The sequence below is a fragment of the Cynoglossus semilaevis genome, chromosome 8 (genome assembly GCF_000523025.1).
Source record: "Cynoglossus semilaevis isolate Cse_v1.0 chromosome 8, Cse_v1.0, whole genome shotgun sequence".
Classification (NCBI taxonomy): Eukaryota; Metazoa; Chordata; class Actinopteri; order Pleuronectiformes; family Cynoglossidae; genus Cynoglossus; species Cynoglossus semilaevis.
The window spans coordinates 13,089,732-13,111,796 of record NC_024314.1 but is presented as its reverse complement, the minus strand read 5'-3'; the positions used below and the strand labels follow the sequence as shown (position 1 = coordinate 13,111,796).

The 22,065-nt window shown below is 39.5% G+C and overlaps 6 protein-coding genes across 10 annotated transcripts in view; 2 read left to right on the top strand and 4 right to left on the bottom strand.

The window, feature by feature from the left end:
• The window catches only part of nptx2b (neuronal pentraxin IIb), an 8,423-nt gene extending 5,997 nt beyond the window's left edge, over positions 1 to 2,426 (bottom strand). The window contains exons 1-3 of one of the 5 annotated variants that reach the window (XM_025057322.1): positions 2,278 to 2,382; positions 1,878 to 1,909; positions 26 to 649 (exon numbers count right to left, since the gene is read on the bottom strand). Coding sequence is in view for 2 of the 5 variants with exons in the window: in XM_008315119.3 (XP_008313341.1) it covers positions 1,878 to 1,909; positions 2,278 to 2,307 (62 nt within the window). In the remaining 3 variants the exon portion in view is untranslated. Of the gene's footprint in view, positions 1 to 25; positions 1,910 to 2,277 lie in introns of all 5 variants that reach the window. The other 4 variants (XM_008315119.3, XM_025057321.1, XM_025057323.1 and 1 more) reach the window with 4 other exon arrangements.
• Positions 2,427 to 3,152: 726 nt separating this feature from the next.
• Positions 3,153 to 8,500, bottom strand: uqcrc2b (ubiquinol-cytochrome c reductase core protein 2b). The gene is made up of 14 exons (XM_008315120.3): positions 8,358 to 8,500; positions 7,565 to 7,636; positions 7,229 to 7,378; positions 7,049 to 7,113; positions 6,906 to 6,962; positions 6,442 to 6,566; positions 6,251 to 6,348; positions 6,108 to 6,165; positions 5,915 to 6,010; positions 5,625 to 5,824; positions 5,462 to 5,542; positions 5,293 to 5,369; positions 4,047 to 4,200; positions 3,153 to 3,953 (listed from the first exon to the last, which is right to left on the bottom strand). Exons 1-14 carry the CDS (start codon positions 8,388 to 8,390, stop codon positions 3,870 to 3,872), a joined length of 1,350 nt encoding a protein of 449 aa, XP_008313342.1. The 5' UTR covers positions 8,391 to 8,500; the 3' UTR covers positions 3,153 to 3,869.
• Positions 8,501 to 9,188: 688 nt separating this feature from the next.
• On the top strand, positions 9,189 to 10,359 carry snu13b (SNU13 homolog, small nuclear ribonucleoprotein b (U4/U6.U5)). Its single transcript, XM_008315121.3, has 3 exons — positions 9,189 to 9,415; positions 9,583 to 9,703; positions 9,878 to 10,359. The coding sequence occupies exons 1-3, from the start codon at positions 9,413 to 9,415 to the stop codon at positions 10,138 to 10,140; spliced, it is 387 nt and encodes a 128-aa protein (XP_008313343.1). The 5' UTR covers positions 9,189 to 9,412; the 3' UTR covers positions 10,141 to 10,359.
• A 543-nt stretch (positions 10,360 to 10,902) lies between these two features.
• crym (crystallin, mu) lies at positions 10,903 to 14,053 on the top strand. Its single transcript, XM_008315122.3, has 8 exons — positions 10,903 to 11,144; positions 11,542 to 11,692; positions 11,791 to 11,853; positions 12,071 to 12,172; positions 12,253 to 12,436; positions 12,899 to 13,020; positions 13,479 to 13,563; positions 13,653 to 14,053. The coding sequence occupies exons 1-8, from the start codon at positions 10,978 to 10,980 to the stop codon at positions 13,718 to 13,720; spliced, it is 942 nt and encodes a 313-aa protein (XP_008313344.1). The 5' UTR covers positions 10,903 to 10,977; the 3' UTR covers positions 13,721 to 14,053.
• Positions 14,054 to 14,681: 628 nt separating this feature from the next.
• rac1a (Rac family small GTPase 1a) overlaps positions 14,682 to 22,065 on the bottom strand; it is a 28,254-nt gene continuing 20,870 nt past the window's right edge. The window contains exons 2-7 of the mRNA XM_008315123.3: positions 17,912 to 17,954; positions 17,169 to 17,240; positions 16,963 to 17,080; positions 16,470 to 16,532; positions 15,668 to 15,827; positions 14,682 to 15,175 (exon numbers count right to left, since the gene is read on the bottom strand). Coding sequence (XP_008313345.1) covers positions 15,045 to 15,175; positions 15,668 to 15,827; positions 16,470 to 16,532; positions 16,963 to 17,080; positions 17,169 to 17,240; positions 17,912 to 17,946 — 579 coding nt within the window. The 5' untranslated portion in view covers positions 17,947 to 17,954 and the 3' untranslated portion in view covers positions 14,682 to 15,044. The remainder of the gene's footprint in view (positions 15,176 to 15,667; positions 15,828 to 16,469; positions 16,533 to 16,962; positions 17,081 to 17,168; positions 17,241 to 17,911; positions 17,955 to 22,065) is intronic.
• The window catches only part of LOC103382360 (transmembrane protein 235-like), a 5,390-nt gene continuing 3,683 nt past the window's right edge, over positions 20,359 to 22,065 (bottom strand). Inside the window, exon 4 of the mRNA XM_025057393.1 lies at positions 20,359 to 21,454. Coding sequence (XP_024913161.1) covers positions 21,225 to 21,454 — 230 coding nt within the window. The 3' untranslated portion in view covers positions 20,359 to 21,224. The remainder of the gene's footprint in view (positions 21,455 to 22,065) is intronic.

Sequence of the window (22,065 nt, the reverse complement as noted above, 5' to 3'; positions counted from 1 at the left end):
TAACAGCTGGGCCGTGGTTGAAATCAAAACATCGACTCTCTTTGGCTACAGTCGCTCTGGAGTTTGGGGCGTAAAAGCGCGCCGTGAACGGGTGAAAAAAGAAAAAAAAAACATCGCTTTCAGCCACTTTTGTGTGGCTGCATATCTGAGCAGTACGACGTCGAGAAAATTCTGAGCAGAAAATCGGATGAAGGGTGAACACAGGTGAGGGTAATCCCTGGTAATGTGACTGAGTTTAAACAGACTATTCCTGGAGCAGGCAGGGTGCACAGTGAGGTGGTGCTGAAAGGACAGCGACTGCAAGGAAAGATAATTAACAGGAAAGAGAGGAAACGAGGATCTGGATTGGTTGTAGTAATCTGACGTCACCGACCGCCAGATTGGGTGATTTATTAGGAAAGTTAATTGGGTGAGGAGAGGTGATGGGAAGTAAGTTGTTAATCGTCTCCGTGTTCATTTCTCTCCTTTTATTTCAGTTTTTTGGGCGATTTTATTCCTTTCTCCTGCCAGAAAAGCCTCTCCGTCTTTTGACATTTGACCCTATTTATTTACCCTTGTTTACACAGAGAGGGCGTGGTCAAAACACACAGGGGAGGAGGATTTGGGTCTTAGTGGAGGAGGTAGTGTCCTAGAAGACAGGAAGTCTTACCTGGGCAGAAATGATGAGTAATACACCATGTATTACTCATCAAAATATGTTTTTATAGTATAACTGCACATACAAGAATGGATAGATATTTATCCCATCTACAGGACAATGCTGTAGAACAAAGTCAAATAGAAATAAACAACCTTAAAAGCCATAAACATGGAGCATCACTGGAACTGTTGCTGAGCTGTTGATTTTTTTAAAATAAAACATTCACGGTGAAGAAACAGGATGTGGTGGTAAACAATTAGTGACAGCAGCTCGTCTGCTCACCAAAGGTCAATAACTCATGGGGCTCAGGCTGCAAGACACACCAGGGTGCTGGGAACACACACGGGGTGGCCAATCACACTGTACACTTCAATTATATAATAAACACACACGCACACACCTTTTCTTCTTAATTAGTGGTAGGGTTCATGTCAGGGCAGACACTAGTTTTAGACATTGTTAACATTTAAACAGTTTGGTGTGCTCTGGTCCTCTGTCACTGGTACCTTCACACACAGTCACATCCTCAGTGTCATGTCTAGTGATGCTGATGCTCCGCTGCAACCTTTAACCAAATGTGCATATGGATGTTCAACAGTGAGAAATGTGTTTCTGTGTAGGTTGTACTGGTGGGACACTATAAATTTAAAAAATTAAACTTTCACTTAGAGTTACAAATGAGTTAAACCATGACCTGGGGCCGGTCTGAATGTCACATTTCCCCTCTGAGAGTTTATTTCTCAAGTCCCTTCTTCCTGTTTTATAAAGGGCAAAAATGTCATAAAACCCAATCATAAAACGCAAAGACTCTTGAAATAAAAAGTTTAAGACTATCTAAAACTGAAACTTCACGTAAGAAATGAGGAAAGAAAGGAATGTAAGGAGAGTGCATTTTCATTTGTGAAAAATAAAGTCAAGTCTCATGTCTCTATGCCTTCTATTGTCAGCAGGATAGCAAATATTTAATGTTGAAAGTTTATGGAATTCTTACACGGAAACGTAACACAAACACAAGTTTTGCACTTGAAACTGAACATATAAATACATTACTAAATCATTTTTACACACGATCGTTGACTGTTACACCAGTGACCCCTTGTGGCAGAGTTGCACATTTGACAGCATGAAATGTTGCTTGGAAGAGGTTAGGAGCAACATGAAAAAAACAATTTCCCCCGAAAATATGATGATTTATATTTTGACATTACGTGCCATGGTGCATTTCAAACACACATACCTGAGGGGGGCGCTGTTAAAACATGCACGTGGCTGTAAAAAGAACAATGATAATCTATTATGTGGTTGGTAAAATTGAGGAAAGAGTTAAAAGTGTTCACTCTGCAACCGTACTGTTTAACTGCTCTGGGTCTAATGGCATCTTTTAAGCCTACTTTAATTGAACGCCTTCCGCTCCCTCAAACGCAGTGTAATGGTAACCTGATAAACCTGTAATATTATGGTTATGTGGTCAACGATACACCTGTAACATCCCTGTACCACTATGTAGTCGTATGTAAATATTGTGTATTTCTAGCCAGTAGCTGGTGGCAGCGGAACGTATACAATTAGCGTTACGGACCTGTTTTCTGTCATGTAAACGCCACTCATGGCAACAATTCTCCAACACTGTGACTCACCTCTCCGGTGTGGATGTCGTTGTCCAACATCTTTCATTTTGATACAGTATAGAGTATTTACGATTCTCGGCTTCGATTGGTGGTACTGTCTTCTTTGAAGTTTTGATTAATTAAAGCAGGTGCAGGTGTGCGGGTCACCGGAGTGTGACGTCATCTGAGCACTCGCGGTGCTCACGGCGAAATATAGACCCCATATATATATATATACATATATATATATATAGAAACCTGCAAAAACCTTCAATTAGGCCTCTCCTGTTTGAAAATAATTCTCAGAAACCAAGAAAAGAACAGTTTTGTGAAAAATATTTTAAAAATCCCTAAAAACGCAGTAACATGCAAGTTTATGCTTTAAAAGGGCCAGCACTGGGTAAAATCTGTGCCTTATGGCTTATAACAATCCTAAAATTAAAAAACTGCTAAAAATGCGTGTTTAAATCCACAATTACGAACCCAGATAAATATTTTCTACAAAAGACAAACAACAACAAACTCTTGGGGTGTCAAAATGATGTTATGACTTTAGGAAAAGAAATCCTCAGAGAAATTCCTATAAACAATGAAAGCAAATATGTATAAAAAATCATAAAAAGTCAGTTTGTCTTTTTTGATTAAAAAAGAGAAAGGGGTGTTTGATGTTTTACTTTTAGTTACATGAAAATCAGTGAAAGTGGAGAATAAGTGGAGAATAAACAGTCCATGTGTACTGCAGGGGAGACAGGTGGACTGAAGACAGGTGGACTGAAGACAACAAACGTTAAGACGGAGGTAATCCATCACAAAACCCTGAGTTAATACAAGGTGGTAAATAAAGAACCAATAATAGCAGCGGTGGAGGGACAACAATCTATTGACAATGTCAACAGTTTAAAACATTTTAAAGGTTTTACTGTTTTATTATTTTTTATACAATTTGAAAGTTACAGTCACTTTCTGTTATTTTGCTTCTGACAAATAAGAGACTATTTCTGTACTTTTATGAATATTTTCTTTTTTGTAAGAATGGGACAAATGACAAATATGGAAAATAAAAAGGGACATTTTGTTAGCATTTTCAGAACAACAACATCCTCACATCCAGGAGAAGATTCACTGTCATGTTATTCGTTCATTAGGCGGCGGCACAGTTGGAGTTTCATCACTGAAAGTTCTTAACTGGACTAAAGACTATGGATGAGGGGGAATCAAACCTGCAAACCCACTGTTACTGCTCACGGTTTACGACAAAACTGAATTCAGCAGAAATCTTATTGTAATTGTCAAAAACAATTGAATTGATTTGGTAATTGCCATGATTTAAAGACAACGAGAAACAAGAGATCATGGTTGGATATGTAAGAATTTAACACCACTTCAACAACCACAAGGTGAGTGATCCCAGGTGTATGTGAGGTTGATAGAGTTTATTATTTTACATCTGCTATACAGTTGACATGGTCACATGATCGGAGCAGACTCAGCTGAACAGACACCTTAGTTAACACGTACAGTGATAGAGTATTGTGGTGACATTATTCACTGTCAGAACCAGAACACTGACTACAGATAAAGACTGTAAAGAAAACTGAGCCTGGCTGCCAATGGGTGGGGCTTTAGAGCTCATCCAGGAAGGGGGTCTTGACGAGGTTTCCACAGGACGCCATGGTCTTCTTTCCTGATATAAATGTACCTGCAGCCTGGAAATAAAATGAAAAACCAGTGGTGACAATATTAATAACACAGCATGCTTTTCATTTGATTAAAAGTCGATCAAGTCACTGCTGCCTTACGTTGGCCACATCGGTCAAAGACACGTTGTCGATGCTTTTGGTGACCTCTTCAGGTGAGGAGTAGGAACCCTGCGTCAGAGCCTGGCTGCCCATGGCCTCCAGCAGAGACTCAGAAGTCTCCAGAGACATCAGGATGTGACCCTTCAGCTGTGCCCTGACCACAAACACACGGAAGAATTGGAGTTACCACAATCAGGGGTCAAAGACCAGGGGAGATTCAAACAACAACCAACTTTATTTTACATTTTACAGCAACCGACAGCTGTTGGTGAAGTCTGTCAGTGACAGAGGGTAAATACAGGCCGACACAATATCAACTCAAGCTGCTTTTAGTGCTTAATATTTTTTTTAGTCACAGTATGTGTTTTTTGTCAGTTTTTGACATCACAGGATCTTTTGAGAAATTTAACACAGATGATTTATCTGGGCAAACATTTTAGGCCATAATCTTGCATTTCAAGGTGATTTTAGAGGTTTTTTTTTTTTCCACAAAAGTTATTTTGTGTTAAGTTTCCTGCAAATGATGTCATGATGTTTTACACACTTTTATAATTTTATAATTATACACACTATACACACGTTACATTATTTAGGATTTTTTGTGATGCATTTTGAGTAAGGATCTCTGATAATAACTTTTTGCCAATATCCCGATATGCCGATATTGTCCAAACACCTATTTTCTGGTTTCGATATCAACTAATACCGATATAGTGGTTAAGAAAATTAAGTGTTGCCTGCTCACTCAGGTGATGGGTGAAAACAATTTTTAGAGCATACATTTGGCCAAACCAAGAAATCCCATTATTGGGTTTTCATTATCAGAGGAAAAAACAATAAAGTTCTTACAGATATTATGCATATTTATGCTAATATCTGGCCAATATTACCGGTCGGCTGATATTATCGGACATACCTTAAGTATTTTGGACTTTTTTATTCTTTGAGATTTTATATTATTGTTGCAGAAATTCATTTTGCAAATATTGTTGACAACACAACATATAATTTCCAAAAAAAAAAAAAAAATCACAAATGATTCATCTGGGTAAGCATCTTAGAGCGTAAACGTTTTATAGGCTTTGTATTTGGACATCATAAGCTGTGTTTTGCTACATTTGCAAGTGTTTTAAATACAGTGTTTTATGGGGGGGTACCTGAACTTCTGTTAATATTTTTCATGAATTATTTTACAAATGACACAAAAAGATCCACCAACTAAATCTGTGTGTTCTCTATTTCTTACTTTGCACGAGTGAGGTCAGCAGCAGTCACTCCACCGTCAGCTACAGCCTTGACCTGAGCCAGAGCAGCTTTAATCACCTGAAATTCAAACATGGGTCACAACAACACACTTAAACGAATTCTATGATGACTTGAAGAAAAGACTGCTGACAATGTCAAAGTGAACTCACATCACCAGCCTGTGAAGCCTGGGAGACAGTATAGACTCCAAAAAGGCCAGAGTCACTGTAGCTCGCATTAAAAGCACTGACCTGTTATAGAAGATGGTAAAATAAAATTTATTGAGATGTCCAAAAATCCGGCCTTTTACTCTATTATTATGTAGCAACTTACATCAAATGGGTCAGCAGTGACCTTGGAAACACCCTGGATCAGTTTGCTAGTGCTGCTGTAACCTCTCTTCACATATGAACCGGCTCCCAGGACATGCTGCAGGACAGCAAAGGCCAGAGCTTCACTGGTTCCGGTTGCTGCTGACTGGCTGACCACAGCTGAGTGGACCAAACTGCTGGTGCTGGGCAGACGCACCTCACCTGATAAAGGTCAGCAGGAGATATTAAAAAAAATCAAATTGCAGTACACACGTGTCTGTAACCAACATGAAACTCGTTGGTACAGCTCACCTCCACGATACTGAGCTTGGGTCCCAGAAGTTCCTGCTCCACTGCGGATATTAAGGAACTGTTCTCCCACTTGCTTCAGAACACCGTGGTCAACACCTGTGGAATAGGTGGAATAGTTTGTCAACTCTGACGTTCTTGACATCATCGTAGTCAACTTTTACCTATCATCTAACTGAAGGGACAAATGTCTTACCCAGACCCACAAGAGCCATTCTAGCACTAGTGAAGTTGTTCTGGACGAATTGGTGCAGCTGCAGAGAAAAAAAGGATACGGTTAAAAATGAAAACACAATAATTGTCACACTATCACTTTTTTAGAAGAAGTGCATTACTCACATGTTCAGACTGGATGTTTCCAACCATGTGGTCTGGACAGTACAGAGAGTTAGAGAGGGCGTTCTTGTAGGCAGCTGCATGCAGAGCTTCAGTGACGGCTGGAAAAAGAGACAAAGTTGAGACACTTGCTGTCTGCAGTGCTGTAACATTGAACCTAAACTGGAGTCATGATGTGAGGTGTGATGAGAGACCTATCTGAGTGTTTAATGCAGCCTGAGCCTTGTCCATCTTCACTCTGGGTGTGAGATCTGACACCTCCCAGGAGCGAAACTCCTGAGCAGTTGTCACGTTGATTAAATACTCCATCACTGTATCACTGCAGGACAATCACAGTTATAATCAAAGACAGAAAATCACCTGACCTGCCACCTTCAAATTAACTTGATTTGTAAGGCTTGAGCTGTTGCACCAGACCTAAGATGCACCAGCTTCCAGCAGTTATTGGAGTATTTCACATCTTCTTATTCACTTTGAAGCATACCGTATGGTAATTTTCACATTAATATGTGGCATTTAAACACAGTTCTGCTTTAGCACCACAATATTGAAGAAGATGCAGGGTGTGGCTTTAATAACCTCATACATTCTATAATGCTAAGCAGAGCTGTCGCAGGAGACATTTTGGAAACCTTGCAAATGCATCACAAATACTTACAAGTCATCTCTCAGGCAGTCGACACTGTATATTATGTCTTCTCTGGTTGAAGCCACGCTGCAGGAAAATAAAATTTAAGATTAGAAAAACAATAACCTGTGTGCAGACATTTTTAATGAGCCTCTCTCTCTGCAGTGACTGACCTCAGACTACCTCCCACGGCCTCAACACCACGACATATCTTAAAAGCTGAAGCTCCTTTGGTTGTCTAGAAAAGTAAAATGACATACACCAACAGGTTTGTTTATTCTGTACAGTTTTTGTCACATTTGAAATATATTGTATATTTTATATATTATTCAATATTTTATTTAGTGTATTACCAGGTTGGAGGCCAGGCGAAGCAGATGAGTGACTCCCTGATTCTCAGGTGTTTCATAACGACAGCCAGCCTTAACAACTACTCCGATCTTGGAGGCAGGAGAATAGTTCTCGAGTGAGGCGATGACCAGACCACTGGACAGTTTGGTCACCTGCAAAGAAGAACAAAGATGTTAGAGACAAGTGTGCTCAGCCATTTCTGCCATTCAGCCATTTTTTTTTTTGGTCAATTTATGATATCACAGGGTATGATTTTTTTTGAGAACTTTTTCCAACACAAATTCATCAGGGCATTCACATTTCTGGCAGCTGTATAAGACTCTAAACTCAGCACTGACCTGCACATCCTGTGGCTGAAACTTAAAAGCTGCATCCACGTAACGTGCAGCCTGGGCTCCATAGAGTCTTGACTGGAAAAAACAATGAAACACAAAACATTAAAAAATGGTTTCTAATAACATGACATAGGAAGTAACTCATTTTATACAACACAGCTATCAAATTTACTTCAGGTTAGGTTTTAAGTCAATTATTTAGAGGAATCGTTTTACATATTAAGATTTTAAAATGTTTTCAATAATGTTTATTAAAGGGTGAATTTATTGCTTAAATGACTTGAAAAGTGAAAATTTACGTTCTAAAAACCACGGGGGCGTTTACTTTGAAAATCTGCTCGTTATTCAAAAACGTACGTAAACTTCCTACATCCTCTTTAAAAAATAAACAATATAACCTATATTTGATTAGCTTAAGTTTACTACATGTACATTTATAATATTCTAAGAGTTATCTAATAGACAACAAACGTTAGCCACATCAGCTGAGGAGGTTATGATGCTAACACGAGCAGTATGCTCTTCACTTCACATTTAAAGCTTGGGTCATAGTAGTTCATTGACTTGGGTAAATGGGCTGATATTACTATTTCAAAGCTGCCAATTGGTGCATAATTTACTGTTAAAATTGGCTAAAATCACGCTTGGATCAGCTTCTTCCTGTGTTTCTTCACAGCTTGACCTGCCGTGACACCGGCATTCGCACTCTTTTTTTAAACAAATAAACTCCGAACGGCTGGTCCTAATATTCTACTATCATAAAATATACTTCATAAATTACAATATTCTTTCTTACTGTCAGCTGACTGATTCCCCGAATCCCCTTCATCTCCCTTCTCTCCTTCAAATCGGACGATGAAATAAATATGGCCGCTGCTCAATGTGCCCTACCCAGCATGCCCCGCGAGGTCCTGCTGTACTTCGCTCGAAATATATTAGTGTGCTACAAGGAGCAGTCCCAGTACGACTGCCCTCTCGCGGAGTGAAGCATGTCAGTTACCAGGAAAAGGAATTTTACTCGAATCAGATGAGACATGATAAATAATCTTAGAGTTTGCGAGTCTATTCTTTGACACAAAAAAAAAAAAAAAAAAAAAAAAAGCCCAAACAATTTTCTCCGCGGATCTTGTTTCCCTTCGTTTGACCATCTTGTATTATTACTTTTCGAATTTTATTCCGTGTAGATCATATTAATGTAAATGATTTTATACCCTTAATAAATATAAAGTGTGCTCACATACTGCTATTTTATTGACAAAGCTTTGCAAAGAACTACGTTTTCCGTTCGCATCAAGTTATTTATTTTGTATTCTTGTATAATATAATATATATAAGTCCGTTTATATATACATACATATATAACTGATAACACTAACACAAGGTAAACAGACTTAGTAACACGTGTAACAATTTTAGGTAGTAATTTATTATTTTGTAAGTAATACAAAAAGTTACCCTCTGGATTTGTTAAAATATTTAACATTATATTTGTATTCAACATTGGAAGTAGTATTTCGTTTATTGCATATTTAAATTATTAAGATCCACTGCCAATAAGTTCACTTTAATGTGTTGATTTCTGTCTCTTGATAACAGTACAACCGACAAGACTACTACTTCCGGTCTTTCTCATCTTTAACGCATGCGCGTCCATTTACACGTGTGGCGAACGTTTAATTTGAAGTGACTGCATTTGCACCAACTCTGAGACTCCGCAGTATATAAAACGTTTTGCTAAAAGCTGTAAAAAAAACTTCCTTCGCTCCGTTTTTAAACTCAAGTAAGAAGGAAAAGTCACTCCTCCGTGAAGCTTTTCGCCGAGAGGGCAGAGAACAGGAAAACTGGTAAAAAATGGTGAGTGTTCACTATTATGCTAACATAGTAGCTAACTGCTCATACATGCTGGGGACATAGAAATGCGCAGTACAACTAGCTTGAAACGGTTCTTAATGTATTTTAGATATAATAAGCTCACAATCATAATTTGTCTTGACTACTAAAACGTTATTTGCCGTTTTCAGACCGAAGCTCAAGTAAACCCAAAGGCTTACCCTCTGGCCGACGCCACGCTGACCAAAACCATCCTGGACCTGGTGCAACAGGCGTCCAGCTACAGTCAGCTGAGGAAGGGAGCTAACGAGGGTGAGGACGCACTTTATTAACAACTTTACAAGATCACTCAACATGTTTTTGCAGTTGTTGCAGCATTGAGTTTTTATTTTATAAAAAAAACATGATGCATAATATGGTGCTTGAACTTCTTCAGTCATAATGTCAACATTAGGGAAAAATACTTTTTTTTTTTCCTTGTTCCAGCCACAAAATCTCTTAACAGAGGTATTGCCGAGTTCATCGTCATGGCAGCGGATGCTGAACCACTGGAGATCATTCTCCATCTGCCACTGCTCTGTGAAGACAAGAATGTCCCCTATGTCTTTGTTCGCTCCAAACAGGCCCTGGGCCGAGCCTGTGGGGTGTCCCGCCCTGTCATTGCTACCTCAGTCACCATAAAGGAGGGATCTCAACTCAAGCCGCAGATCCAGTCAGTTCAGATGGCAATAGAGAGACTGTTGGTCTGAGCTGGACTGCACTGATGTGAGCAGAGTCTTCAGGAAGAAAGGAGAAGAGTTATTCCATCTTAGATAAACATTGGATTAAAATAATCCAATGTTTTTGTTTTTGAATCAATGAGTTGTTTTACATGGTGAATAATGACTTTTTTATTTTTAAGAATGTTTTTTTATTTTGGAGGACCCTGATGCACCACTTGATTCACAATAAACTCCTTTTTTAACTAAGCTGCCTTTGGTGTTCTGTTACTTTTTTGCCCAAAGGTGAACTAGTTGACAAAATGAATGTGAAAGGACTTGGCTACACCAACATCCACAAACATATAGGATATACAGATGTGTAACAGATAGATTTAGCTACAGGAAGGTTTTGTGTAAACCAAATAAGACAGAAAGAAAGGGTTAGAAAACCCTACAGGGTACGTTACGATTAATAGTGGAGTGTGGCCTACATGGTTCCATTGAATCCATGATGGATCAAATATAATCAAGCCACATCACATTGCTGTGATAAATCACTGCACCTATAAGTGCCAAAATAGTGACAATGCTTTTTTTTTTCTATTCAAAATTTTTATAACGAATCCTACATCTTTCAAAACCTAGTGGGATTATATTCTTTCAGCAAGTAAACGAACGACACTTAAATTGCTGTATTAAAATGGTCACAGTTGTACAAGCCTTACGTACAGTATGTTCCAGACCGGTTTCTCTGTGACCTATTGAAATTCCTGATCCTGAACGCAGCTTACTTTGAACCCTTGGACTCGATGACTCTGTACTCACTTTCAGTCCTGGCCTGACGGTTAGAAGCTTCTGGTCCTGTCCGGTACACTCCAATGCGTAATGGCCGAACCTCCGGTTCTCTTGTGGGGCTCTGGTGTGGAACACCTTCTCACTTATGGTGCACTGATGCCGCTTTTAGAAGCGGCTTTGGCGAAGTTCTCCGGCGGGGACACCGCTGAGGTCCTGCAGCCTGTTCGTAGCAGCGTGGCCCTGAAGAAACATGTTGGGTACGACCGCAGCGGGACTGTAGAACCTGGAGGTTTTTATTTTAAATGGCAGCTTTACGTTTATTTTAGCAAGTTATTCAGACCTAAACAAAAAATATGCACAAGTCTGCGATCCGTAGAGAAAATGGTAGTTACGGGTGTGACACGGCAGACGGAGGTCTGCTGTTCCCTCTTGTGGTCAGTTTGGGTCACTGAGGTAAATCTAAAATTAAAATTGAATTTAAAACAATTAATCAAACACTGAGGTTACAAATAAGACCAATTGTCTGTATGGATTTCAGTGTAGCTGAGTGAGAGGTTTACAAACAGATTGTAGACCTGAAACTGCTTTCAGCTTCAAACAGTGATGATTGAGTCACACACAGCTTAAGAGTAACAGACTGGTCTGACCTGACAGAGTCATGGGCCTGATGCCGGCCTACATGGAGAACGATGGAATCCTGAGCACGAAGGTGGTTTGCTTTTACCAGAGAAAACCTGGATCCACTTTACCAGGAGTTCAGTCCACCGTGCTGCTGCTGGATCCAGAATATGGGAACGTCAAAGCTGTGAGTGAACAGCTCATGTTAGATCTGCTACACATCTGCATGAATCTGTGCAACAAAAAAAAAACAAAAAACATAAGACTTAACATTCTTCTGTACAGGTCATAGATGGAGAGGTCATCACCTCCATGAGGACAGCTGCCGTCTCTGCAATCTCTGCCAAGGTTCAGCTAGAGCTTTAAAAAATAAAAAATAAAAATAATTCAGAAAGTGTTTTTTCCAGGGACTGAAAGGTTGATCAACAGGAAGTTGACTGAACTGAAAATGTGGTATTAGTAATAAAGTAGAAACATTATTAGGATGTTATGGAACTAATAAGGCAGAGATGCCTTCAGTCCGACGCCTACCAATCATTGTTGATGCTGTGTTTCCATCATGCAGCTCTTGATGCGTCCAGATGCTGAGGTTCTGACCATCCTGGGAACAGGCAGACAGGCTCTGAGTCATTACAACGTCTTTATGGAAATATTCCCCTTCAAAGAGGTGATCGAGTTAGAAGATGACTTTTTTTATCTGTAGTAAATTATTCGATTCTCTTCCAATTCAAACATCATTGGCCCTAGGTCCGCGTTTGGAGCAGATCAAAAGACAACGCTGAGAGATTCAGCACGTCAGTCCGTGGCCCAGTGAAGGTCTACAGTTCTGCAGAGGAGGCAGTGAGAGGAGCAGACGTCATCATAACGGTGACCAGATGCACTGAGCCGGTGCTGTTTGGGCAGTGGGTCAAACCAGGAGCCCACGTAGCAGGTGAGGAGATGAGCCGTGACCAGGTCTTTGGATAGGAATTCTTATTCAGATTATTATTGGAAACAAATGATGACATTTTGTTGGTTAAAGCTGTTTATCAGTGGTTCTGGTGAGACAGTAGCTGAAGGAGAATGTCCCAAATGGTAGCAGCTCGTTTCTACACATTTAAGGTTTTGTTCTGAGTTCACTTCTTCACTCATAGAGACTGTTCACCGTACACGTGGTCTCCTTGTTTACAACAACACACAACATCACTGTTTTCTTTTTTTTTAATAATCTGAGGACAGGTTCTGAATAGAGGAGTGGGTTTTCAACCTGTATTATAGAGTTAACATAATAGTGAGAGTAAAATAGTGACAGTTCTCTTCAGGTGATGTTTTTTGTATCAGTGTATCATGTACTGACTCACACTGTAGCTTCCTTCTTTTCTTCCTTCCTTCCTTCCTCCCTCCTCCTGCGCAGCTGTAGGAGCCTGCAGGCCTGATTATAGAGAGTTGGACGACGTGCTGATGAAGGAGTCCGTGTTGTACGTCGACAGTAGAGCCGGAGCCATGGAGGAGTCTGGTGATGTCATTCTCTCTGGGGTCAGTTCCTGGGTGTTTGTCATCAAAGTTAAAGGCAGGACCAGGGGTCATCTTCAACAGCAGTGTTCATTTTGGCAATTCTTCATTTTCCCAGAAGAACAGTGTGAGCTAAAAGAAATCTAAACAGGGTGTTAGCTGTGGCTAAATGGTCATCACAAATGGTCAACTAATAAAAACATGATAAATTAATATGAACTAATACTTCTTTATACCTTTATATAAACATTAATAAATACTTCAATGCCCCAATTAATAGTAGGACTTAATCAAAATGAACTGTCAATTTGGATAGGCTTAAAAATAATTTATAGATCAGGGCAGTGTTATATGGAGATAACACATCAGAAGGAATTGTTTTGTTTTGTCTTTCAACAATGCTGTGTCACCTAACGTATGACCAAATGTATCAGTTTAACTCAATGTAGATGTGGTATAAACAAATATTTGATTGTGTTTAGGTGGAGGTATTTGCAGAGATAGGTGAAGTCATCAGTGGGAAAAAACCTGCTCTGAGAGAGAAGACGACGGTGTTCAAATCTCTGGGTAAGGCTGATCCATGGATTCTCCATAACTCCAAAATCAGGTTTTTCTGGTTTCATATGAAACTGATTTTAAGGTTCTTTTCCCACCAGGAATGGGTTGTGAAGATGCTGTTTCTGCTAAGCTGATGTATGAACAGTGGAAAGCTGAAAGATCCTGAGCTCACGTTGGATCCATCAGATTTATCTACACAAATCACAAATGAAATCAACTAACAGTTAAATTGTGCAAATACTTTAAGAAATGATGAACAGCAGTGACATTTGTTACCATCTTTATATGTTGAGCTGCTTTTGTGATAGCTTAGTCATCTTTGACCTTTTCTCAGAACAGATGGTTCTCTAACTTTTTTACTTGTGATGACTAATGATTAATTAAAGTCCTCCCTATTATAATTAGTTAATGTGACACTTTAAAACTCTGTTCCTCTTTGATCCAAATACCATTCAAGGAGTCAACCTGGAACGTAATTAAAATAAAACTCTAGCTTCTATTTTTGCTTTTCAACAGTTGGTTTCTTTTTTCCATTGTTGCAACAGAAGATACTGAATACTGATTTTTCAAAGAATTTATTTTTGCTTTAAAAAAAATCAGCATATTACTATATGAAAATGAAACCACATTTAGCATGAAAGTAGTGTGCACTTCCTTTTTGTGCCTTCAGAAACACTGATCACATGACTTCAGATTTACAGTGATAATTTGACTCCCGCAGCTGTTTGATCACCGCTCGATTAAAGAAGAAAAAGAAAGAAAAAGAAAAATTTGCTGACCATTCCCTGTTACATTGATCAACATGGAAACATTTGATATGAGTTAGAACCTTCAAGTGCTCATACACCGGCCCGTAGACTTCATATGATGACGCAAAAGGAGGATGTAGAAAGGAAAGGGTTAAACACCGTTAATAACAACATGAGTGAATAAACGCAGCCTGAAAGATCAAAGCACAGTGTGAAGAGAGCGACAAGTTTAATCTAGAAAGGAGAAGAAAACTAGATGTTACACAGTCTAACTATCGGCTGGTTTAGCTTCGATTTGCCAGCGGCTACAACACGTGAGTCTTTGCGGCATCCGAGTGTTAAAAAAACTGCACTGATGGAAGAACAAATCAAGATTAGTGTTTTTTTTCTTTTTTGCTTCAGAAATAGCATGTAAACGGGTAAGGTTTTTAAAAATAAAAAGGAGAGAATTTTCTTTTCAAAAATTCTTTATCAAGGCAGCGGGAATTCTGGCTTGTGAGTAAGGGACCGAGTTAAAATTGTGCTGAATTAACGATTAATTCGCAGGAAACGATGTCAAACTAAAGCCTGAATTCAGGAGGCTTTTACATTTCTATGTGAAATCTGAGATTTTTTAGCAAATGATTTCAATGGGAATCCCAGAAATCATCATCATCATTGTGATTTTTTTCCCCTCTCCGTGTGATGTACTTGGGTGAGTTCTGAATGGAACCGTTTCTTCTTCCTCCCTCTGGTTCTCCACTACAGTATACTGCACTTTTTCCTCTTCTTCTTGACAGGCGGGGGGCACAGCACCGCCCTGATGGCTTCATCAAACACTGTCTTAAGGCCACGCTGCGTCAGAGCCGAGCACTCCAGATACTTCACTGCACCTGGAAGTGGAAGGAACCTCTTAACATTATGCAACTGAAAACAAATTACAAACAAAATAGTTCTTTGCAGTAAATTGACTTGTAAGGTTGAGCAACATGAATCAATTTTGTTGTACACTCATGTTACAATGACAATAAAGACTATTCTTTTTTTAAGGACAATTATAATAAAACAGCTATGAAGGGATGAAGCTAGGAAGTATTATATAACTTTTATTAATGCAAATAAATTATTAGAAAACAGTCGGTTTATTTTAATTGTTCCTCAGGCTATAAGGACTCTGAACTCTGCTCCCCCCACCCCAAACACACATCACATACAAATACATGTGGCCACTTCAAATACGTTTTTGGTCTCTGTATTGCCTTTACACTGCCGTATTACTTACTACCATTACCAAAAAAAAAGAAAAAGTTCAATCCAAAGATAATAATGTAAAACAAATCTATTAACATATAGGACAATAAAAAAAAAAAAAAGCATGAACTGACTTATGTCTTTAGCCATGGCCAGGCCCTGAGGGTAGGTGATGGGGTTGAGTTTCTTCTCCTTCAGCTTCTCCGTTGTGTCCTTGTCGTCCCTCAGGTCCAGCTTGGTACCCACCAGGATGATGGGTGTGTTGGGGCAGTGGTGTCTCACCTCAGGATACCACTGAAGACAAGGGGGAAGAGGACAGAGTCAGTGTGCAGCAAATAGGACAGTGCAGTGTGTGGAATGTTGGGTGTGTTGTCACAGCATTCTTTCTTTTTCAGTTTCCTGGACCTTTTCCAAACTTAACATGATGTGGCTTTTAAGGAAGTCCCTCAAACTGCAATACACACTTATCAATATCTTTTAACTTTTTTGCAAGAAAATAAATTAAATGATTAAAACCTTTTATATAATGTAACAAACATTAAGGCTTTTTTTCCTTTTTAAAACACACACATACCATAAAAAAGGTTTGTGTTGTAATTATTTTGTTAATTATCGTTTTTGAAACCATTTAAACACAGGCAGGGAATTGTACTTTCAAATAGCAATAGCACTAAGAAAGTAACATCTACATAGAGCTGAATCAAAGCAGCAGCATTCCAGACTCTAATGTTGTCTTTGTTTGTATTGCTCACTTGTAGACAGCAAAGACTATACACTTTTTTTCATTACATCCTTTGTGAAACGGCTCCTTCAAGATTGAGAAGAATTTAAAACTTGATGTTAAAGACTTACTATCCAGAGTATATATAAAGAAAACACGTTACAGTTATCTCGGCCGTGCATTGACAACGTTGTTGTTAGAAAACTTTTTCTCACCTTGGCACGAACATTTTCGAAGGAAGCTGGACTGACGAGTGAAAAGCAGATCAGGAACACATCCTGAAAAAAGGGAAAAACGGAGAGAGGTTTACATAGTTCATTATTTGTTATATATGAATATATAAGATGAACTACTTTAGAAAGATTCTAAAATAGAACTCTGCTTTGGTGTTTGTTTGGTAATCATAAGTGACTTTCAGTTCCGTATGAGTCTCTGGCACAGAGAGCAGTCTGTTACTCTTAAGACAAAAAAGACAAACAAAAGCTCCCTTTCACTTCCTTCAGACACTGTATAGGTACTGTGGACACAGGGCTCCGCTCTGCTGCTAACACACACTCTGTCTTAAGAATTACAGGCCAGAGAATAAATAACAATCAAGGCTGGCAAAGTGAAACACAGTGTGCATGCTAACATGGTCTGGCTATTTTGTGCAGGACAGTGAACAGAAACAAGTAGAATGAACGAGACACAAAAAGCTTGTATACATACAGTCTGTGGGTAAGACAGAGGTCTGAGTCTGTCGTAATCCTCCTGTCCTGCTGTGTCCCACAGGCCCAGGTTCACTGGTTTCCCATCAACCATCACATTGGCAGAGTAGTTGTCGAAACTGTTAAGAACACAGGGTAGATTTTCAGACCTTAGACCCAGCACAAAATCTAAGCTGATATTTACTGATGGGTATGTGTGTGACTTACACTGTGGGGATATACTCTCCAGGGAAGGCGTTGGTGGTGTAGCTGATAAGAAGACATGTTTTACCCACAGCCCTGTTCAAAAAGATGGTCAAAAGGCAGATTAAAAAAACAAAAGCGGCATCTCTTCATTTAAACCATCTCTTTTAATGGTGGGAAGAAAAAGTTCAAATCCAAGGGTTCAAACCGTGTTTCCTTAAGGCTACATATAAAAAAGACCTTGGAGGCCCTAACAAAAAATAAGTTTCGATTATTTCACTACAAAATACCCACAGACCTTATAAAAAGAAGTCCTAAATATTTTTTTTTCAAAATTGTCAATGGAGCTACATTATTGACCCATAAAATGCAAGCACTGTTTTGAATAAACTTTTTATCTTTACTCCGGTACAGAGTTATTCAACACTTGTGAAAGCTTGTTTTGAATATGCATACATTTTAAGCCTTTAATAACATGGACGTTCCATATAATATGGTCATTATTTAAAAAGTAGCCTTGCGAGGACATGTTTGTCACACCGCAGCGACACCACGGATAAATGTGTCCGAAGCAGTTGCACCGCAGAGCGGCTCGACAACAACAGCAGCTGTCGCTGCTAGCATGTACAGCCAGGACTAGCCAACTGTTGCTAACTGGGTCAAACAAACACAGCCGGGAGTTAAATAGTAACAATTCAACCGCGAGGACCAAACATGGACTTTAAAATGACCCAAGTACAGAAAGAATTAAAAAGAATTTGACTCACCCATCCCCCACCACCACACACTTAATGGCCTGCATTGGGCGTCGCTTTCCACGCTTTTTCCCGTGTTTTTTCCCGGCCTCTCTCCCCCTCTGGAAAAAATAACGGTTGGCTAAGCTAAGCTAAGTGTTCAGTTTAAATAAAGACAATGTAACCGAGCATCGAAGGTTCGCCAACGTAAAGTTTAAAATTGTGGCGTTTTTAAAAAGTACTCCGAATTATTACGTCTTCGTTCCCCTACACCGGAAAGCTCCAGAGTCGTAAATCAGAGAGGCAACACCCAGGTCGAGGAAAAAACTTTGGAATCAAGATGGTTGAGATTGAGACGAGAATAAAAAACGCCCACTGCTTCAGAGGCTGCTGCAGAACCACGACATTTCCGGTCAAAGGAGCGCCCTCCTCCGGTTCCCCGGAGGGAACTCCCCAGAGGTACAAATAGGAATTAGAAAAGTATAAACCCACCTCTCTGGCAAAATTGAGAATTTACGTTTTTACTGGTAAAGCATTAAAACAAAATAAAAAGTAACGCCAATAATATGGCTTAAAGCGAAATATAAATTTGACTGTTTGGCGAATGGACAGATACAACAAAATGTAGTTACAAAATTTAGCCGCTAGAGTACAGTATTGTACAGTTTATGATTTAAATCGCGAGTGGTTTTGTTGCAGTTAGTCTCACGTGCACGCGCGCACACTCACGTACTCAATGGCAGGGAAGAAACCCTCCCATAACACAATCCGATGTTGAGGGTGTGTGTGTTTGGTATGAAGCAGTACGGAGGGAGATTACTGGAGGATAAACAGGTCTGTTGTCTGCACAACAGGGAGGTTGTAAAGCACAGTGGAGTCAAACTGCAGGACCTGAAGAGGTAAACCTGCGAAAATACATTAGAGACAAACAATTTCACTAAAGCACATTAGAAAGCAAATGAGTCACGTGGCTGCAGCATTTTAACTACTACAAGTGCTTCTTAATACAGTCACCTGTAATAAGCCACAGACAGCAATATCTGGCACTCCTGCTTAGAGCAGGACAACTCTAAATTATCAAACAGAAGGTCTTTTACCACAAAACATTACCACAGATGATGTTATTGTCACTTTGTTAGTTTTAGCTCAGGGAAGAGGTTGGAAGATAAGCACATGGGCACATGTGCAGTGGCGGCTTAGTGGTTAAGGTTAAGCTTAGTGGTCCGGAAGGTTCTAGTCCACCAGCTGCCAAGTTTCCACTAAGGTGCTCTGAGCATGGCACCGTCCACACACACTGCTCCCCTACTGTTCACATTGGTGATGGGTTAAAAGCAGAGGTCACAATTGGTTGTGTGCAGTGGTGTGCTGTGTCACAATGACAAATAATTCACTTTCACTTCACATGATATATTGCAAAACGTAAGTGTAGTATTACATAAGGAGGTCTGGCAGAAAAGTACACAAAACTGGTGCAGCTAACGTAAGAAGACATTATTGGTGGCAGAAAAGTACACAAAACCGGTGCAGCTAACGTAAGAAGACATTATTAGAAAGGCACAGGTTTGCAGTGTTAAATGAACACTAGGAAAGTCATTCATCTTACAATTACATGCATTGCAAAGTGGCTCTGCAGCATCACCAAAGGTCTGCTTAAAAAAGAAACACTTGATAAATGTGATGCTGAATGTGGTTGTGTGTATCATGTCAGTGTTACAAAATGTACTTTGGAGCCATATTCTAAACCCAATAGGAAGTTGTTTGAGGTTTGTTTTTCTTTGAAAGTGCCTTTCATTATGCTATGTCATAAGTCCTAATTATGATCATGAAGATTAAAGTGAGAGGTTTTTTTTTTTTTCCAGAGTCGAACCGGAAAAGCAAATGAAAGTGTTGATTGGAGAGTGTTTACTGCATCTGCTGTTTCCTTCTATCCTTGGTGTTAACACCTCACCACACATATATAAATATACAAGATGAACTACTTTAGAAAGATTCTAAAATGTTTGTTTGGTAATCATAAGTGACTTTCAGTTCCGTATGAGTCTCTGGCACAGAGAGCAGTCTGTTACTCTTAAGACAAAAAAGACAAACAAAAGCTCCCTTTCACTTCCTTCAGACACTGTATAGGTACTGTGGACACAGGGCTCCGCTCTGCTGCTAACACACACTCTGTCTTAAGAATCACACATTCAGCATCACATTTATCACCAGTCAGGTGTTAAACGTTAAAATCTGTGAGGATGGAATAAGGTGAAGTGATGAGGAACATTTATCCTCTTTTTCCTTTTTCCTCTCACACTCTGTGATAAATAATCAGTATCTGACTTTAGTGATGAAAATATGTTTTTAGTATAATAGAAAAATCTACTTCAATCTGTTATAATGAGGTTTAAAAGCCTCTATGAAATATAGTTATTTTTCTAGAAAAACACATCACACAAATGAGCCACATTTTTATTTTAAAAATGTTTGTCCATTTTATATTTAATGGTGAGGTAAATGATTACAGATTAGATAACTGTTAGCCAAATACATATTCCTCTGTGATATCTCTCTAATTATTTTACCTTAGGTGTTTTTGGCACAACAACAACAATATTATTAATAATACAATATTTTAAGAAGTAGCTTAGTAGAAATATTAACATACTGCAACAAATCAATTAAAATTCAACAAGAAATGTTGCGCTAATTAGCAAAATAAGCAAAGTTTCCCAGAAGATGACCTGAATTTTGCTCAGGAAGAGCTAAATGTTAGCAAAAAACAAAAAAACTGAGAATTAGCTTAAAGAACATCGCCTACAACATAAAATGTATTGGTAAATTACTTTAACATTTACAGGCACCAAACTTTCTGTTCTAGTGGGAATCATGACATTAACATAAATTCAGAAAAGATGTCGAAAATATTCACTAATGAAAGGCTGACAGCAGGCGTCACTCTGACCCAACATTTACGTCACGTTTAATGTACATAGAAAAAACAGCAATATGACACCAAACTTCAAACGTTTAGATTTAACACACATTCACATTCTTTGTTTGTGAGGTTAAACATGTGCGTTACTTTTTAGGACATGAAACGATTTGTAGTTTTTTAGAATTTATTTCAGTTCAGCATGGATCAGAACAGCGATGTTAGAATCACTGAGTTATGTTCGGAGGACATAAGAAGCCACATCACCACCCACCACAGGAGGGTTCCAAGTGTCAAAATTAGCAGTCTTTTTCTACGTTTTAAAAAACAAAACAAAATTAGCCGAACATCCTGGTTACCTTGTCCAGAGGAGATCCACCCTCATGCACACTTCAGTTCACCCTGATGGTCCTGCACAACCCGGGGTTGTGTTCAGGCTCTGGTGGGACTGTTGCACTGCCTCCTCACCACCTGTGCAGCAACGAGCAGCAGAGTTCCAGCCAGGACCTCCAGGCCGTAGGAGAGCCAGGCTATTCCCACAGACCAGCCGAAGGAGGTGCTGACGTAGGCCAGGATCTCCGGTCCCACTAACCTCTCTGTCTCTGCCAAGGCCTCGTAAGAGTAGATGATGTAGAGGCCGATGCCACACAGGGTCAGGAGACCTGCAGGACAAAGAACGACGTAGGAAATTAGACGTGGAATGACAGACTCAGAGGGATTCACAAATTTGGCCAGAACATTCAGGGTTTGTTCTGCTGTTATCGTTCAGATTCAAGCCTAGTTAATCACACACAGGTATTTATATTGATTGTATTTGAAAAAATAAGTCTACGTGTACTACACTGTACTACATACTGTAGCACTACAGCCATTAGCAGAGTGAGAGTTCACAGCAGTCAGGGCTGAGAGCTAACAACAACATCAGGCCGTTAACAAGCAGACATCTCATATTGTGAGACGCAGGAAACAAAGTGACGCATGTGTCACAGCTTTACACAACAGCCAACTCAACAGAGAGCAGAGTGACACACACACACACATAGAAATCACATGTTTCAGAGTGTTGCCATTGGAAACCCTTTTCATTTTGCCGACTTGCTCCCAGATTTCGTGGAGGAGCAGAGAGACGACCCATGGTGGGACCAATAATGGTTTTATTACAATCGCACCCCCAGGTGTTCGGAGGATGATGAGGAAGCTGTTTTCTTATTTTAATGATCTGCTCACAGTAGAGAGAGCATAGGAGGAGGAGGGAGGACTGACAGGAATTAGG

What these genes read in the sequence shown, in the direction of transcription:
- uqcrc2b (XM_008315120.3), bottom strand. Translation starts at nt 8,390, where the DNA reads ATGAAGGGGATTCGGGGAATCAGTCAGCTGACA. An exon ending in TTCAGCCACAGGATGTGCAG is followed by an intron (nt 7,379 to 7,564) that starts GTCAGTGCTGAG and finishes TCTTCTTTGCAG; the next exon opens with GTGACCAAACTGTCCAGTGG. An exon ending in GACTGCCTGAGAGATGACTT is followed by an intron (nt 6,567 to 6,905) that starts GTAAGTATTTGT and finishes ATTGTCCTGCAG; the next exon opens with TGATACAGTGATGGAGTATT.
- snu13b (XM_008315121.3), top strand. An exon ending in GAGGAAGGGAGCTAACGAGG is followed by an intron (nt 9,704 to 9,877) that starts GTGAGGACGCAC and finishes TCCTTGTTCCAG; the next exon opens with CCACAAAATCTCTTAACAGA.
- crym (XM_008315122.3), top strand. Translation starts at nt 10,978, where the DNA reads ATGGCCGAACCTCCGGTTCTCTTGTGGGGCTCTGGTGTGGAACACCTT. An exon ending in TCTCTGCAATCTCTGCCAAG is followed by an intron (nt 11,854 to 12,070) that starts GTTCAGCTAGAG and finishes TCCATCATGCAG; the next exon opens with CTCTTGATGCGTCCAGATGC. An exon ending in GACGGTGTTCAAATCTCTGG is followed by an intron (nt 13,564 to 13,652) that starts GTAAGGCTGATC and finishes TTTTCCCACCAG; the next exon opens with GAATGGGTTGTGAAGATGCT.